General features: G+C 35.0%; 1 protein-coding gene and 1 non-coding gene across 2 annotated transcripts in view; one reads left to right on the forward strand and one right to left on the reverse strand.

The window, feature by feature from the left end:
* Upf2 (UPF2, regulator of nonsense mediated mRNA decay) overlaps nt 1-12854 on the reverse strand; it is a 132911-nt gene that overhangs the window by 116156 nt on the left and 3901 nt on the right. Inside the window, exons 2-3 of the mRNA XM_004641272.3 lie at nt 10327-10703; nt 6682-7461 (exon numbers count right to left, since the gene is read on the reverse strand). Of these exons, the coding sequence (XP_004641329.1) occupies nt 6682-7461; nt 10327-10685 (1139 nt within the window). The 5' untranslated portion in view covers nt 10686-10703. The remainder of the gene's footprint in view (nt 1-6681; nt 7462-10326; nt 10704-12854) is intronic.
* LOC111812647 lies at nt 11530-11678 on the forward strand. The gene has a single exon (XR_002818095.1). It is a non-coding gene; the product is annotated as a small nucleolar RNA SNORA66 (small nucleolar RNA).

Raw genomic sequence — 12854 nt, forward strand, 5'->3', positions numbered from 1 at the left:
ATTTAAGAAAAACAAAGTATGGTTTCAGCACTCTAGGAAGATGAGACAGGAAGATTCCAAGTTTGGGTTCAATGTGGTGAGATCTTAAGATTTTTAAAAAGTCTCAATGCAAAGGCCCTAGACTTAATCCCTAGTCCTACTACAAAAACACATGCACATAACCACACACACACACACACACACACACACACACGTATGCAAACACTATTAAAATTAAACCATTTAAATACATAATGTTCAAAAGTAAACTACTTTAAAATGTTCTCACTGTATTATTAGGAAAAACAATTCTCAGACAAATTAGAAAGGCTAATGACTCTTAAGAGATTTCAAAGTCTGTAATGACAACTGAAATGCAATACTATTCTGTTACTTGGAAAAGAATTATAAAATGTCTAGAGTAAAACAACCTGGAAATTTATTTCTCTAAGTTCTCACATTCTGGTCATCTGAAGAAACAGCCACTTCATTAAGACAGAAAACACAAAGAATCGTTGATATACAAAGAATGGAGTGATGACAACAGGAAACTAACAGTCCTACTCCACTCTCAACCTCACATTCAAATATTTGCTGGGACTTTGCACTGTCAGTTAAAAGTCATCTGCTTCACTGATGCTTCCGTGTCAGGGCTCCCACTCCTCTCCAGTTCAGTGAAAGCTTTAAACTTCAAACATACTCTGCCTTACCATAACACGCAACTTCATGATCAAATTAATAGTGGCACATTACCTAACCTTGGTTACTATTCAATGAGAACAGCTCTCAGCGAAAGAAGTTTAGATTTTGGTTGCTTTGTTTTTAAAACACTTCTTACATCAAGGATTGAGTAAGCAGGACAGGATACCAATGAACAGAATTAAGAGTTCCATTATAAACAGAACTCACATAAATATGTCATATTCTTGGCCATTTATTTAACATACATTTACTATACTCCTGACTAAATCCACGTTTGGCTGAACTGTATTTTAACATAACACAGAAATTCAAAAGTGCCTGAATATTCAAAAACCCTAAAATCATGTAGAAATTCTAATAAAGTTACAACACTTACATGTATCTACTATGTATGTCAGTTTTTTTAACTTTATGAAGTTCACAGGAAAAATTTTTCTGCTAGGCTAATGTCTTAGAAAACCTCTGTGAAGGGGCTACAGATGTAAAGTTCAGTGACAGAGCACTCACCTAGCATATACAAAGTCTTGGGATCAATCCCCAGCATGGCCAAAAGAAAAAAAAAAAGCAACAAATAGCTCTGTGAGGGAACTAAACATCACAAAGCACATCTGACCAGTGAATACCTCTTCTTTACAACAGTATTATAAAAACACTCATCATTTTTTTTTCCCCCAGTGCTGGACTTTGAACCCAGGGCTCTGTGTTCAACCATGAAAGGCAAGTACTCTACCACTGAGCTAAACCCCTAACTTCTACCAAAATTTCTTGTACGAATTCCATGGAAATATAACACTAGAAATATAAGCAAAATCAAGCTAAAAACGACTTATCACATATCACTGTAATAACTACCTTTTAAGAAACATATCCATTACAGGGATGGGGAGATGGCTCAGTAGAATAAGCGCTTCCCTGGCAAGCACAAAGGCCTGAGTTCAGTCCCTGGTTCCGCCAATAAAAAAAGAAAAAAAAAAAAAAAAAAAAAAAAAAAAAAAAAAAAAAAAAAAAAAAAAGAAAGAAAGAAACATATCCATTACATAGTTGATTTGGAATCATTCTTTTGAGAATGTCACAAATCAGATGTTAGGAAACACTTTGTGTTAAGTGCCAGAATGTTTATTTTAGGTTTTGTAGACCATAGGGTCTTTGTTGAAGCTACTCAATCCTGTCAAGCAAGAGCAGCCATAGACAATATGTAAGCAAATGAGGTATGACTACATTACAATAAAACTTTATTTATGGACACTGAAATTTGAACTTCATATAATTATCATGTTCATAATATATATTCTACTTTTTATTTTTTCCAACCATTTATAAAGATAAAAACTAGATCATAAGCTGTACAAAACCTAGTCACAGATATAAACAGCCCACAGGCCACGGTTTGTCAATTCCTGCATCATCACTGGAGTTAACCAAGTCAGCACGAACATTAAATATATTTATGAACTAGTTCATTTCCTCTCATATAATTGCCCAACAGCAGTACTGGTACTCTTTTACAGATGTAAAAAGTGAGCAAAAAAAACAAAATCACTTCAGTGGTATTCATTATAATAAAAATTTGTAAAAAGCAGACTTCTTCTATCCAACAGACATGACATGACCATTTGGAAACATCCCTTAGATACACTGATCCTCAATTTGTGAATTGCTTTTTATATTACTAATTTAAAATAGTAACACTAACAGAAAATATCAAATAGTCAATTACTGAATCAAGTATCGTATCTCACGAATGAAAACGTTAGATCTAAAGTACAATGAAGCAACATTTTAATAGTGCTTAAATATTATCAATTAGTAAACAGCCTACCTGTAAGGATAAGTACAACTCCATTAAATGGAAAGTGAGAGTAAAAACACTATAAAGTTTAAGCCAACATATCTTTAAGTTTCAGTTAACTAATGTTGCATAAATTTGTATTAGTGAAAGAAACCTGTGAGACTGATAGAACACATCTATAGTTCCAGCCAGTTAGGGCACAAAAGATTAGAAGATTTTAGGCCAACCTGAACAATTTAGCAACACCCTGTTTCAAAATGAAAAATAAGGAAGGCTTGGGGACATAGCTTACTGGTAGCATGCTTGAGGTGTTGGGTTTAATCCCCAGTACTACAAAATAAAAAGGGCTGGGGAATACAGTCAGTGTTCCCTGGATTTGACACGATTTTTTGAGGGGAGGAGGGGGCTCTCTATAAAAATATTAGAGAGAGGTCTGCACTATACACATTTTTAAAACTAAACTTTGAAATCATACTACTTGGTAATATAAAAAAGAACAGTTAGAAGACTCAATATGACTCCATTATTTTCTTCATTTATTCATTATAGTGTCTTTAAGAAAGTAACGGATTTTACTTGTTTGTATTTAAAATTGGCTGAATAAGTTTTTAACTACAGACTTTAATGCATATAGAACAAGACTTCACAAAGAATTGAACTGTCTTCCAAATTACATTAAAATAACTAAGAATATTTATAATTTCTTTACTGAAAATAAGGATATTTTATTTTCTTAAAGATAGACTAAAGGCTTAAATTTATTTAACTACATATCAGCTTTACATATCAGCTGGCTTAGTAGGCAGTTTTCCAGGCTTTTCAAACCTAGAAAACCTTACTGGGAAAAACAATTGCTCACGATTTAGTCCCAAGAAAACACCTACTAAATAATTATTACTGGGGAAGAAAAACATTTAGAAACTGGTCATTTCAGTGGTACACTGTAATGTACCTTTTTGGAAGAAAAAAAATGTTAGGTCAGGCAAGAGTTCTGTACTAATTCATTCTTCAGTCTTTTTTGCTCAGTCAGGTATCTCCATCTTCACAAAAGCTGTGTGGACTGAAGGTATCCTAGAGCATAAGTGATATAGTAAGCTTATGACAACTGATTTTGATGGTGATTAAAATTCTCACATTCCCTCAAATGACGACATCTGTAATTGGACAAAGTCTCCCATGATAAATGACTTCCTCAATGCTAAGGTCAGTTGATTATATGGCAAGTAACCTTTGCTAACAGCCACAGATTAAAGCCAGGCATGGTGGTGCATGCCTGTAATCCCAAAACTAAGAAGGCTGAGGCAGAAGTATTGTCCTAAGTACAAGACCAGCTGGGCATGGTGGCACACATCTGTAATCCCAGCAGGAGGCTGAGACGGGACTGTTGACAATTCAAGACCAGCCTGGGCTACAAAGTGAACTGATGGCCAGCCTGAGCTGAATAGAGAGACCTTGTCTCAAAAAGATAAAGAAAAAACACAAGTACAAGACCAGCCTGGCCTGGCAAGCACAAGGGCCTGATTTCAATCCTCGGTTCCACCAAAAAAAAAAAAAAAAAGTTTCTGAGGAATGGCCACAAAGCTGTTTATCAATGACTTGAGCAGATACTTATAATGCAAACATAATCAACATTTAAAATTATTAGGTTAAAATAGAATACCAAAAGCATCTAAACAAAGTCTAAGAGATAACCAAGTACATATTTAGGCTTTAAAATTACCAGTAAAGCAGTTCATTTGAGAAACAAGCTTTCATGTAGAGGCCTAACAAAATTTAAAAAGAATTACAAAGCAGCCATAAAACAAGGCAATTTTAAGTTGCAAATATAAAACAATGTTATCTAAGAGAGATGTCCCAAAGATAATGTACTATTTGGACATCATGAAACAAACTGATAACATGAAGATATTTAGTCCGAGGAACAGGCAACCCCTTAGCAGTTGCTAACGTCATAGGAAGAAAAGAGGACACATGTCTTGTACCAGTGCTTCTCCAACTATCTGTTGTAAAACATTATTTTTCCTCCCAATCATTACAAAACTTTCATAAAATACAATGAGGTGATCATAGCAACAAGAAAGTTGTTCTACAGATTTTAAATATTTACTGTTTCTGTATTCAATTTACTGTGAACAGGTAGTCATTTTATATAACTGTACTCCACTTTTACCAGAAAAAACAAAAAGCTGAATCCAAATTAATCACATAGGGGCTGGCGAGATAGCTCAATGATTTCAAGCACTGCTTAGGCAAGCTTAGACAGCCACAAGGGACAACAGTTCAATCCCTGGCACCACATGCCACGCCAGCTCCACCCTCAGGGTGGGCTGAGCCAGCCAAAAAAAAAAAAAAAGAGGAAAAAAAAAAAAAAAGAAACAAATTAATCACATAGACAGTTACATTTTGCTATGTATAAAAGAATTCAAAACAAACAGGTGTGCCCAACACTGAAATGGTTCAGTAGCTCTTTTAGGAGGTATTCAGAAGCATAATAATCTTTTCTATCTAGAAAACTGGACTAAATCACTGTACATTCTTCCTACTACAATTCTGAGGCCAAAAATAAACACATAAACACAAACCTTTACAATGGCCACAAGCCAGGGATACAGCTCAGGGACACGTCACTTGTCTGGCAGGTGCAAGGGCATGAGTTTGATTCCTGGTACCGAAAAAACTAAGTGACAAAACTAATCGGCTGGCGAGATAGCTCAGCAGACTAAGCGCCTGCTTAGGCAAATTCAAGGACAGGGGTTCAATCCCTGGCGCCACATGCTGTGCCGGCCCTGCCCCTGGGCACACTGAGCCGGCAACCAAGTCCAGGTGTGGTGACACACGCCTATAATCTCAGCACTAGGGAGGCTGAAAACAGAAGGATCACTATTAGTCTGAGCTGCATAGTGAGACCCTGTACCAAATACACTTAAAAGCAAAACTCTAATTTTTTACAAAGTCCAAATTGTGATAACAAAAAGATTATGAACCTGACAAAACATTATGACAATAATGAAGAAGCCTTAAGTATGTGAGAATTAACACTCAAAAGCATAAAACAAGAATGACAATTTTTTTGTCCTCTTAAAGACAGGGCATTGCGATGTACAGACTGGTCTTACAAATCCTGGATGCAAGCCTCCTGAGCAGTTAGGATTTATAGGTATGCACCACCATGCCTGGCATTTTCTTTTTTAAAAGAATCACTGGTAACATCCCTGACATCTCAAACTTTCATTTGAGTAACCTTTCGCTACATAATCTCTATGCCTTTCCTAACTCTGTCTTACTTATACTACTATTGGCATGACAAAATTACTGTCTTCTCTCCTGATTAAGTCAATTATCTTCCAGTGGTAACTAGTGAAACTATGGTAGTCCTTCCCACTGCAGTCTTCTGAGAACCAAAAAAGGTACTCTCCTATACCAATGCCTGATTAATAGCAATTCCAGATTAAAATTAAACTATTTGGAAAGCAGTCAGCTATATGCTATTGTTACTACCTCTTTTCTAAATACTCTTAGCCCTCCTCCACATTTACTCCCCATTAACACAATGCCCACAAACTATATGGATTTTTAGCTTATTAAGGCCTTCTCCATGAGACGCTGTAGTCCATATTATTTACTAACAAAGGTGGCCCCAAATCTGGCCTTTTCACCTAATGTTATAGGCACAGTACATTACGCCTTTAGAATTTTAAATAAATGCCCCCAAGAAGATGTCTATAAATGTACTCTAGTCATATCTAGCATCTTTTTTCACTAATTATGTGCACTATTTCTCAAAATTATGATTTTACTACCACTAATGAATGACTCAACGTCTTAAAAAGAATAAGTACAATAATGACATTAACAACATACTAAACAATGAAAGCAAACCTGTTATAGAAATAGCAAAATACACAGAAAAAATAGTAGCAAGTTAATGAAAGAAAACTTTCTCTTCGTTTATGAAATCACAGAAAAAAAAAATCACAAAGCAAGTTACCATGTACGTTAGATTTTTTTAAAAATCAGAAACAAAATCTATTGTAGATTCACATTTAAACATGAATATTTAGACTATAATACTTGAAATTTTCCTGGAATGTTAAGAAATCACCTGTAAGGAGCCCTTTTCCGTAAGTTCTTTCAGTAGCATGAAGACTTTAAACATTTTAAGTATGCGCTCCAAAATAAATTCTCAATTCTGAGAAACATTTGAAAATCACCTGTTTTGTCTCTCAGTATTCTGGAGCTCCCTGTGGTCCCTTTTCAGGTGTTTGGTCAAAGACGTAAAGTACTCTTTCAAAAGATTCTGGAAAGGTTGTTGTTTCTCTGGACTAATTATCTCACTAGGAGGAAAACTCAAATTAAACTTCTCTGCAGCACTCTTTACTCTCCTAGGTATAAGTCCAGCGATATCATCTCCACAATGGCGACAGAAGCTAATCACCACAGAAACATGAGTGTGAGATTCTCGATCAGCATTAATAATATTTTTTAGCTGTTCATAGATTAAGGAAAGACCTTCCTTATCAGTGAAAATCCCAACTATTGTCAATTCTGCAATGAAACGCAAATCAGTTCTCAGCTTGGTAATGTTAGGAGTTTTCTCTTCTTTCCTTGCTTCAAAATGTTTTTTCCATACCTGAAGAAGAGAGGGGGCAAAGTCAGCATAGCGCTGGTGAAAGAGAGAGCACAGGTGCACAGCACAGTTCACATCAGAGATTTTTAGTTTAGCTTCTACAATGGAAGCTACAGCTTCTGCAATGTATTTGCTTAAATTTAGGCCATTAAAATCATGGGACAAGGAGTCTCTCTGTTGTTCTGTGATAGTTTTTAGCTTCTTGACAAAAGCAGTATTTTTCTTCAAACTGGAATCCAGGCGACTAAAGAAATTTTCCTCTGGTCGGTTGTCTGGAGCATTTTGGTTTTTGCTACGAAGTTCCTTTCTCAACTGATGTCTTTCCCAAGCCTCCTGATGAAGCTGAAGGGATTCTTCCTTTTCTCTATGTGAAAAACAAAACACAAATAAAACAGTGCATATATACTGTTGAAGCACTATTGATAAATCCTTTCAACACTAAACTCCAAGGGCTAGCCAGATAGCTCAGCAGACTAAAGTGCCTGCAGGGACTGTGATTCGATCCCTGGTGTGCTATGCCAGCCCCACCCCCAGAACATGATAAACTGGGGACTGAGACCGTGCGTGGTGGCGCAAGCCTATCATCCCAGCGCTTGGGAGGCTAAAAACAAGATCACCGTGAGTCTGATCTGTGTAATGAAACCCTGTAGAATCTATACTAAATTTTTTTTTAAAAAAGATTAAACTCCAATGAGGACAAAAAAATCATCCAAACATCAGCATGTAAGAGGAATAAAAGATGTAGAAATGCGTTTTCAATATTTTTGAAGATATTTTAACAATGACTTAAAATAACATCACAGTGTATTAATACCACATGTGGTAAAGGGAAAGGTTCTGAATAACTGGATCAAAATTTAAAATCATGGGCTAGGTGTGTGGTTCAGTGGTAGGACTTGTTTAAAACTGGGCCCAATCTCCAGTATCACAAAAGAACAATAGTAACAAATCACAAAAAAAATTCTGTTGCTGGGCAAGGAGGCACATGCCTATGATCTCAGGACTCAGGAGTCTGAGGTGGGAGGATTGCAATGAGTTCAAGGCCATCTTGGGCTACACAGTACATTCAAGTGCAGCCTAGATTACAGAGCGAGACCTTGTTTCAAAAGGAAAAACAATTCTGCCAACTGGCAAACTAAAGGGATTAAACACATGATGCTTAACATGAAAAGTATGATATGCTCGGGAAGAACATAAAATGTAAAAAAACAAAAGCAGTAGAAAGCCAAAAAAGAAAAAAGCAGCACTAAAGAAACAGAAATAAACTGCCCACCAAAATATTATAATCATTATAAGAGAATGCATTAAAAATGTTTCAAAATGTTAGATTTGTTTTTCTATATTTAGCATAACCAACATTTTAATGAAGTACTATACTTGATAAGACTCAGGTTGTTGGGGCTGCGGATTTGGCTCAGTGGCAGAATGCTTGCCTAGCAAGCTAGAAGCCCTGGGTTCGATCCTCAGCACCAAAAAAAAACAAAAAAAAAGATTCAGGTTGTAAGTCAACTATGATCTAGAAAATTTGGGAAGGAACCAGAAAAGAACTATCAAACCTTTTCATAAGATGTGAACAAATTGTTAAAAAGACATACCCATTTTTCCACTAAAAAGAGGGAACAAGTAATAAAATAAGTTGGATGGCATGGGAGAGGGACAATGTGACTCTGAGATATAAGCATATTAAGTTTAAAATATAAATGTATAAAAAAGTAAATCTTAGATAAAAATTTAAGTTACAATTCTATGATTTTTCCACCAAACGCTACACTACATTAACAAGTGGTATCCACCACAGGGAAAATGAACATGTGAGTAGCTCTTGGAAATTTCCCAGCCATACACAAACACAGACTAGCAGTGATGATATATATTAAGAAAACATAGCTAACTCAGCTGAAAAGACTTTAGAATATATTAACAAAGCTTTTATGGGCAAAACAACATGACGCCTTAAAATATTCTATGGGTAAAAACTGGGTAATTGTTGAAAAGGTAAAAAGGAACTGGTTCATTTTACTTTCTGTTTTTGCATGTGTTTGAAATTTTCTCAATACAAATTTGGAATTTTAAAAGCTCTTTTGATGGAAGGAGAAAGGGAAAACAGTTACTATGAAAGAGTATCATTATGAATAAAATTTATTCTTAAAGAAAAGTAAAATTAACAGGCCAAAAGCTCTCAAGAATCATGGCTATAAATATTCTAAAACTGGCCACTACTACTCTGTCAGATCTAACTGCTTTGTGACAAAGGTAAACGAAAACACAGTATTATAACACAAAATAAGCTTTTAAAAAACAAAACAGGAAGGGCCCCCAGGAGATGGCTCAGTAGGATAAGTGCTTGACTGGCAAACACAAGGATCTGAGTTCAATCCCTGGTTCCCCAAAAAAAGACAGGGGCTGCAGCAATGGCTCAGTGGAATAAGCGCTTCCCTGGCAAGTGCAAGGGCCTGAGTTCAATCCCCGGTTCCACCAAAAAAAAAAGAAAAGAAAAGAAAAAACAATTTAGATCACATCTCATAAAGTATTAAAGACTTTTACTATTAAAGTAATAATTAAGAGCACTGGTTTAGTTACCAGAACCTACAGAACTAATTCGCATACAGTAGTCCCTCACCATTTTACAATTTGAATTTTACAGACTGTTTCATGGGTTTTCAAAAAATATTAATCTAAATTATTTATCACATTTTTTCACTATATCTAAATTATTTATCACATTTTTTCACTATATCTAAATACTGTACAGTATACATGTTAAAATATAGATTTATAGTTTAGGAAATGATTAAGAACATTAGAATTTTACAGACTGTTTCATGGGTTTTCAAAAAATATTAATCTAAATTATTTATCACATTTTTTCACTATATCTAAATTATTTATCACATTTTTTCACTATTTTACAGTACTGTACAGTATACATGTTAAAATATAGATTTATAGTTTAGGAAATGATTAAGAACATTAGAATTGTTTTTAAAAGTGTTTATAAAGTTTTATATTTTAAAATATATATAAATTCTAAAATAAATATAACATCGTTACTTCACTGATTTTCACTTATTGTGGGGATGTCTGGAAAGTAACCCCTGTGCTAAGTGAGGGACTACTCTACTCCCAAATGTCCAGGAGCTGCACAAGGAAGTTTTTATTCAAATAATCCTTCCCACTCCAAATATTCCAATTTTCCCATTCCTTCACATCAATAATTAAATTTTCTTACTTCAACTGAGCAGCTTCTTCTTCTTGCTGACGTTTTGCCTGCTCTTCTTGCTTTTTTCTCTCTTCCTCTTCATGTTTCTTTTTTTCTTCTTCTTTTTTCTTTAATTCTTCCTCAGCCTTCACCTTTTCTTCTTCTTTTTTCTTGCGTTCCTTGTCTTCCTTTTTTCTCTTATCTTCTTCCAGTTTCTTCTTTTTGTCTTCAGGGACCTTACTGACCTCTTTCTTGGAAGTGATTTTGAGATCATCTTTTGGTTTTTCCTTGCTGCTCACTAGTCGCTTTTCACTGCTATCTTTTTCCTTGTTGTTTAGCAAAGATTCTTTTTCTTCCATACTTGCTGACTTTTTACGCTCAGCTGGCATTATGTGACCCAGAACAATCTATAAGAAAAAGAAAGTTAGACTGAAATACAGTGACTTTTATTTATTAATTGTGATATGTTGAACAAAACAGTAAGCATTTGGGAGTTTCAATGAAATGTATTTCTACGATAGAAAATATATTAGTATTTCTGGGTCACATTATATATTCTATCATTATTGGTTTTACCTATGTCTAAGTACTATTTTTACTTAAGAAAAAATTCAAACATAAAAGTGTAAGGAGAGGCAGGGGAGATAGGTTGGTGGTCTAAGCACCTGCCTGGCAAGCACAAGGATCTGGGTTTGATCCCTGGTACCACATGCTATGTCATACCATGCTGGCCACCAAAACTGGGCATTATGGAGCATGTCTGTAATCCAAGCATTAGAGAGGCTGTGCCAGGAGGATCAGTATGAGTCCATTGCGTAGCAAGACCCTGTACCCAAATCAGTAAAAGATGATTTTTAAAAAAAATTTTTTTAAAGCATAAGGAACTTCCATATACCTAGATTCAACACCGTCAACTACAAAACAGTATTAAATTGTAAATAGTTCAGTATGTTGTTGTTTATTTTGTGGAACTGGGGATTGAACTCAGACCCTTGGGCTTGCAAGGCAAGCACTTATTCTACTGCACCATCTCCCAGCCCCTAATAGTTCAGTATGAATATGAGAACATTTTGAGTACATTTTAAACCCAGTATTTCATACCTGTTCAGTGTTACTGGTTCAGAACTTATTTCATACAATATTCTACAGAAAAAATACTTAAGCCAGACAAGGAGAACAAAACAAAAATGCTTGCCTCTTACAAATCAATGGACAAAATAGAATATAGAGAATTAGCAAATTTTACCTTATTGTTATCAAAGTTCTTAAATAAAAAAAAAATGTTACCACTAAGGGAACCAGGTGTGCCAAAGTAATAGTGGTGATAGGAATGTATCAGCCTCAGAAGCTCCTGAGGTGGCCCTTTATATCCTCACACAGTATTAAAAAAAAAAAACCAAAAACCAATAACTGTTATCTATCTCAAATTAGACTAGATCTACAAATCATTAGTATTAACCAATATTAGTAAGCCTATAATGATTATAAAACCAGTCTGATCTGTGTCTGGCAGCAGAGTAGCCAGCAACCTACTTTCTAAACCTCGGTTCAACAGGCTGAGGTTTGAACAATACTTTCTTTGAACAATATCTTCTTTTTTCTCTGTCTGGTGACCAAACCCAGGGCCTCAGGCACACTATGGAACCACTCAACAACTGAGCCACACAGCCCCCATAAAATCATTCTTCCTTTTGGTAATTATGAAAGCTATCTTATCTTCCTTTTGGTAGTTATAAAAGCTATCTTATGTACTTTATGAAGTTTAACACATCCCTGGTTTCTGTGTAGTAGATGTAATCAGTACCTCTCTAGATCTGATAGCCAAATATGAAATATGAACTACAGATATTGTCAAATGTCGGGGGGGGGGAATCACTATCAGTTGAAAAATCATTGCCAGGCCACATGTAATTACACTTACATGTAGTTAAGTTAAATAAAATTTGAAATTGAGTTTTTCAGTCACTACTCATTTTAAGTTATCAATTCTACATGTGATTAGTGGCTATCATACAGGGTAATGCAGATACAGAACACCTCTACCACCACCGCAGGTTCAACTGGACAGCACCAGTGTATAGTAAAGTTTCTCTGTAGTTAATAACAAATGGTGTAGAAATAACAAATGGTGGAAGCAAAATTTTTTTGTTATTGTTGTTGTTTTGCAAAATTGTACTTCCCAATAAAATTCAGGATTTTTCTTTGCTGAAAATATATTTCTCTACTCAAACTTCATTTTCTAATGTAATTTCTTTTACGGTTTTTATGGTTTTATTTAATTTTATTGAGAAAGAAATAACAATGAGACAGTTTCAAAACAGGTTAGTAGGTTCATGTTTTAATGAAGTTACCTGAAGGTTGTACATAAGAAAATCAAACTTCTACTGCAAAAAGCAAAAAGTTTCTCCAACTTTATTTATATAAGCTGGAGATACAGAATATCCTTAAATATTTTCAAACATGCTTTCTCACTCTTTTTCTTCCTCCTTATTATTCACCCTCATTGCCATGTTCTATGCAATTGGGTATTCTGACACCCAAAGATTTTGTTAACCCAA

The sequence above is a fragment of the Octodon degus genome, unplaced genomic scaffold (genome assembly GCF_000260255.1).
Source record: "Octodon degus isolate 3935 unplaced genomic scaffold, OctDeg1.0 scaffold00133, whole genome shotgun sequence".
In the NCBI taxonomy this organism is placed as follows: Eukaryota; Metazoa; Chordata; class Mammalia; order Rodentia; family Octodontidae; genus Octodon; species Octodon degus.